Source organism: Diceros bicornis, chromosome 39, assembly GCF_020826845.1.
Source record: "Diceros bicornis minor isolate mBicDic1 chromosome 39, mDicBic1.mat.cur, whole genome shotgun sequence".
Taxonomy (NCBI): Eukaryota; Metazoa; Chordata; class Mammalia; order Perissodactyla; family Rhinocerotidae; genus Diceros; species Diceros bicornis.
Window position 1 is genome coordinate 14,740,826 of NC_080778.1, and position 6,000 is coordinate 14,746,825.

The 6,000-nt window shown below is 40.8% G+C and overlaps 1 protein-coding gene across 3 annotated transcripts in view; it reads left to right on the forward strand.

Moving 5' to 3' along the window:
• The window catches only part of CNKSR3 (CNKSR family member 3), a 90,646-nt gene extending 84,871 nt beyond the window's left edge, over window positions 1-5,775 (forward strand). For 2 of the 3 annotated variants that reach the window (XM_058534109.1, XM_058534111.1), the window contains 3 exons: window positions 1,760-1,968; window positions 2,471-2,560; window positions 4,425-5,775. In XM_058534109.1, coding sequence (XP_058390092.1) covers window positions 1,760-1,968; window positions 2,471-2,560; window positions 4,425-4,723 — 598 coding nt within the window. In that variant the 3' untranslated portion in view covers window positions 4,724-5,775. The remainder of the gene's footprint in view (window positions 1-1,759; window positions 1,969-2,470; window positions 2,561-4,424) is intronic. The other variant, XM_058534110.1, reaches the window with a different exon arrangement.
• Window positions 5,776-6,000: the final 225 nt, after the last annotated feature.

The following is a 6,000-nucleotide window of genomic DNA, read 5'->3' on the forward strand; positions in this document are numbered from 1 at the left end:
TTATTCAACATACTTACTGAGCTTCTGGCCTGAGTTACCATCTTACATAAAACGGATGTGGTTCGTGCCCCCAGAGAACTGCCAATTTCTTAGTCAACTATTCAAGAATAAACTGAGAAATACGTAATTATGTTATAACATTTCATAAGACAAAGTTCGAGCTGAACTTAACAGTGGTTTTACTTTGGAGTTGTTTTTGTTTTAAGCTGAGCTGTTTGCTTCTGTTGTGTTTCTTTCCTGGGCACAAAGGTGAAGTAAAGTCATTTTCCTCTTCCTTGAGTCTTGGTTTGCCCGGAACTTATTACAGCCTGTAGAGCAGTTACCTTAGGTGATCAGAGGCATTCTGGTTGGTAGACAAGCCTCTTCTCTGTATTCACAGACCAGAGTCATGTGGCCACGGGATGGTGTGTCTAAAGCTGCAGGGAGTCGTTGCCTCTAAAACATAAAGAACATGAGTTTCACTGATGACCAGTGTGTGGATTATTCTATCAGACATTGTAGGGAGGACCCTCCCAACCTCACAAACCCTGATTATTCTCGTGTGGGTCTCAGTGAGGGGTCACAGGAGCAGTGGTAAGTGGAAGGGTCTGTACATAGCGAGGGAGAAGAGGAACTGGGGCTTTTAATCTCCTTGGGGGAGACACATGTGCACCCACACACATACACACCCACCATTAATGAAGGCTATTTTCTTTTTTTTATTGAGGTAACATTGGTTTATTACATATCAGTTTCAAGTGTACATCATTATATTTTGATTTCTGTGTAGACCACATCATGTTCACCACCTAAAGACCAATTACCACCCATCACCACACACATGTGCGCTTTTCCCCCTTTCGCCCTCCCTCCTCCCCCCTTCCCCTCTGGTAACCACCAGTCTAATCTCTATGAATATTTTCTGAGGAACAAAAATGCAAATGGTTACAGAGAAAGAGCTGTGAGTCATGAAAGCTTTGTGAATGGGAAAGTTATATGCCAGACTTAAAATATAGGAGCTAGATTCATGGGGGGAAGGGGTATGCAGACAACAGGCTTCCAGGAAATACCAAGAGGCAGGGGTGATTTTTAGATTGTTTTTGGACTCAGTTGATTCTGTAGTTTTTGCAGTGATTATCTAATGGAATTTACTAAATGCAAAAAATTTAACCAACCAGTAACTTGGACTCAACTAAAATTAATTTTAAGTTTTATTGTGAATGGACATTTAGGTAGAATTAAGTTGGAATCAGTGATCCAACTTTGGCTGGTTTCTGTACCTAGTTCAGAACATAGATACTCTCCATTGAGTACTATAAAGGCCCATTTGTATATTTCGACATAACTTTCAAATCTAACAACTCCGTTATACATCAGGTGTCTTCTTGGCTAGATCTTTGTGAAGACACTACTCTTGGCTTGAGAAAAATGGTTTGATAGAACCTACCTTAACTTGTGATTCCTGTAGTAAATAGGAGATTCAATTATAGGATAGATGTACAGGGAAAACAGAGCTATCTTTTCAAAGGTATATTTGTACCATTTAAACATAGATAAAAAATTTCATTTTCTCTTATTTAATAGGATCGTGGTATCTACTCTTATGTAATAGGATCTCGATGTATTTGAGGGGCAACTGGGATTGAAAACATCATGCTTTTTCCTCCAGTGGAAAAGGAGGATTTAAATTTTCTTATGTGTGCAGGAGGCAGTATGTCTCTACTTCTTCAGTATGAGAAGATCTTCAAGAGCAACTTAGTTATTGTCCATTATCTTCCAGGGATGAGAACGGAAGTTTTGTTTATGGAGGATTCAGTAAGTGTAAACAACCAATGCCTGGGCCTAAGGGTTCAGAGTCCCCCAATTCCTTCTTGGACCAGGAAAGCCGAAGACGGAGATTTACCATTGCTGACTCGGATCAGTTGCCTGGGTATTCGTTGGAAACCAACGTTCTGCCCACAAAAATGAGAGAGAAAACACCATCTTATGGTACGTTTCCGAGCGTTTGTTTTGTTCCGCGATTGGCTTTTTCTTCTCTTCCCACCCCCTTCCTTATTTGGAACTGTTGGATGAATTTGGCAGACTTTAAGGGTAATCTGAGGAAAACATAAACCTCAATGAAATTCTAAGTATGAGACCTTTCTTCATCTCTCTGAAGCAAAGCCTTGTTGAGTCATTACTCTGCCTGGCATCAAAGCCCAGCGGGGTGAGATCATGTTACAGTTTTAACTTTCCGTGCCTGGGTTTGAGCTTGGAGTTGCTTTGCTCTGTACACCCGCCGACTCAAGTTCACCATGCCTCTGTCCTAATTGCTTGCTATGGAAATGCGATGCTTTAAAATACTTCTCCAATTTTAAAATATGTTATTGCTTATACTTAAATGAGTGTGTTCTTGGAGGTGGTGGTGGGGTCTAAATTATAAATAACGGGAAAGATTCTCTCAAGTCCTGAGACTCTGTCAACTTGTCACTTTCCTTCCATCCCTCTGAAGGCAAGCCCCGGCCGTTGTCCATGCCTGCCGATGGGGGCTGGATGGGGATTGTAGACCCTTTTGCCAGACCTCGAGGTCATGGGAGGAAAGGTAAGTTTCTATTAAGCAAACAGCACCAAATTTATAGGGAGTCAGAAGACCCAGGCTTTACTTGCAGCCCTATTCCTAAATGTGTTGTAATAACTGGATAGAGGACTTCGCCTTTCTGAGTCCCATCTTCTCGTCTATAAAATCAGGAGTGCTGAATATCTCTCAGGTCCTACCTCTTTCTAGAATGGCAGAATTATATAGTCCTAGCTGGTGGTCGTAAATCTCCTAATCAGTATTGTGTGCTTTAAAAAGGCTGTAGACACTGATGGTCCAATTTCTGAACAAGCAGGGATACATTATTCGTTAAACAATCTCATCCTAAATTTTCTATATTATTATTGGAGTCTGTCTGATTTTTGATGAACAGACATGGGTTTTTTTTTTTTCTCCCAAATCCTTCCTGTGTTTGAGAGTAATTATTGTTGGAAAAGAAATTTAATTCACCCTGTAATTAAAGTTAGTGGTTATTACCCTAGTCTTGAGGGAAAGGTTTATAAATATTCTTATTTTTTGCCAGGTTACATTTGATTATCAACTCTGGCAGGACAGTATAAGATTGCTTTTGCAGTGCCGAAACAAATAACAGGTGAAAAGTTAGAGTATAGTAGACCTTAGATAGTACAAGGAAGAAGAAATAAATTCTGGAGGCCCAACTTCAAAGCAATCAACCCCTGACATCTCCCTGGGACTGGGTAAACTTTGTCATCCAAGTACCCTTACCACTTGGATTATGCTAATAGGAAAAAGAAAGAAGACACCTGTCTAAGGTCCGAGATACCCTTAGTTGACGTGTGAAAATGTGTGGAGCAGTCAGCAGGTGGCAGGGCTGTCCTTTGTTTAGATTTAGAAACATCAATATCTTCATTGCCATTCCCTTAGCCTTTTAAGCCTACATGTAGCCTTTTATTTCCTTTCTGTCTTGAGAGATGGGGGTGGGGTGTGTGAAATTGAGAACTTGGAAAAATACTGGACCCCCCACATCACTGTCCACGTTTTTCTTGTATGGTCATTTTAGAATGAAAGATCTCTGCACAATGGGCCCTTAAAAAAAAAATAACAGCTTTATTCAGGTATCACTCACATACCATAAACCTCACCCTTTAAAGTGTACAGTTTAGTGGTTTTTGGTATATGCATAGAGTTGTGCATCCATCACCACTATCTAATTCCAGAACATTTTATCACATCACAAAGAAACCCTAGACCCATTAGCTGTCAGTCCTCATTCCTTCCTCCTTCGGCCCCTGCAACCACTAATCTTTCTGTCTCTATGGATTTGCCTATTCTGGACATTTCATATAGATACACTTATACGATATGTGGCTTTTTGACAATGAGCACTTTTTAAAAGTAACTCCCCCCCCTTTTGATTACAAAAGCAAAACAAGTACATTGAAAAACATCTATAACATATGAGAAAATAAAACTCAACTCTAATCTGCTTTCCTAACCTAGAAATAATCACTCTGAATTTTTGTGTACCTTCCAGTTTGCTATAGTTACATATTATATAGTTGGAAAAAATGTGAAAAATGGAAGAAATAGATGTTCAGTAATACTATGTAAGGTGACTGTTATCTGGAATATGTGGGTGTGTTTTTTTTTTTTAAATAGCTGCATTAGTCATCCATCTTACAACTATAGCATCTATTTATTCAGTCATCGACGTATTTCTGCTTTCTAACACCCAGTGGGGTGGGCCTGGCTGTCAGCGAGGCCTTGTAGCCCATCTCAGGGAGGAGGGCAGGGTGTGGTGCCCCCTTTCAGAGGGCATCAGAGGTCTGAGCAGGCTGCAGGCCTGCTGAACAAAACCGCGCAGTGGATGGGTTATTTTAATGGACTTGTGGGCTTTGTCTGAAAACAGGTGAGGACGCCCTTTGCCGGTATTTCAGCAATGAACGGATCCCTCCGACCATCGAAGAAAGCTCCTCTCCTCCCTACCGTTTCTCAAGACCCACAACGGAGAGGCAGCTGGTCCGAGGCGCAGACTACATCCGAGGGAGCAGGTGCTACATCAATTCAGATCTCCATAGCAGCGCCACGATTCCATTCCAGGAGGAAGGGACCAAAAAGAAATCCGTCTCCTCGGCAGCCAAGTCCTCGTCTACGGAACCGTCCCTGCTGGTCAGCTGGTTTACTCGCCTGAAACTGTTGACTCACTGAGCCCCAGCCTTCCCGGATCCCTCGCTGGCTCTGCTACCAAGTGCCTTTCTTCTCCAGCTGACAACCTGTTCTGATTTCATCCACAGTATTATGTAGCGACCTTATACAATTTCATTCTTTTTCAAGTTGCATACTGCCCTTCTTGGAATTTTGAAGTTTGGGTGGGAACAAATCCAGAGGATCTTAGATGCTGGTTTGTGGAGGCAAAAGGAGAGAAATGGATAGAGTCTGCTTCTCTTGCTTTCTTAGAGTCAGAACACCGAGACACACTCTGTAAACTGGAGCCTCGCCAGGAATGTTTTGGTCATTAGAAGGAACTGGGGCATTGTTTGTTTTGGGGGTGGGACTAAAATTGGTGGTCATTGTGGCACAGATGTGTCGGTTTGTGGTCCAACTTCTTCACCTGAAAAGCTAGTGGAGAAAACATTTTTGTTTTGATTTTTCAAGCTGTATACCGTATTTGTAAGTGTAGCAGCTTTGACTTTGAAGTAACATGGGGCAAGTGTCTGATTTTCTTTCAAAGCAAAGGTTTAAATATAGACCTGTTACACTTGGTTCATCCCCTTTGCATAACAGTCTCAGTATAGGTCAGTTAACACAGAAACACAGGAACACATTTAGATAGGGCCTATTATACACCAAGAAGTTTATGGTTATTTGTGAGGGGTGTCTTTGTTATTGTTATATATTATTATCTTTAAGGGGAAAGAAAGATTTGTAAGATTTGCTGACAGCCAAAGTGTCATTCAGAAAAATGAAGCAACAATACTTAGGTTTATGAGAGAGACATCAGTTTGCATTTTGATCTGTTCAGTGTCTGTCTTCCAGAGAAGAACGGACAGTTCTTCAAAATTTTACACATTTTGCTAATTAGAAATATCTTGGCAAGTCTCACGGTCACTAATTTTCAACTAGCATCAGGTATTTTGGAAAAGTGTGTCAGGATATTAACTCCTGTTTAAACTGAATGTATGATATTTTGTTAGAATGGAAAAGTACTATCTTGTTAATTTAAGTGTTTTAAATATAGTTGTATATTTTTCTTACTCCTAGTCACGTGTAATTGAAATATTTCTGTTTTGCGTCACCCACGAAGCTAACGAAATGCGCATTCAAGGTGTTTTCAGATTCACAAGTGACCACCGTGGCTGTTGCCACCAGGGATGCTATTAAGAAACAAAATAAACCCTCCCAAACATTTTGGGAGTTTATGAATTAGAAATAGGGGCATTGAGGAAGCACATGGAAAGTAAAATTACATTCAGGGAATTTTCTGA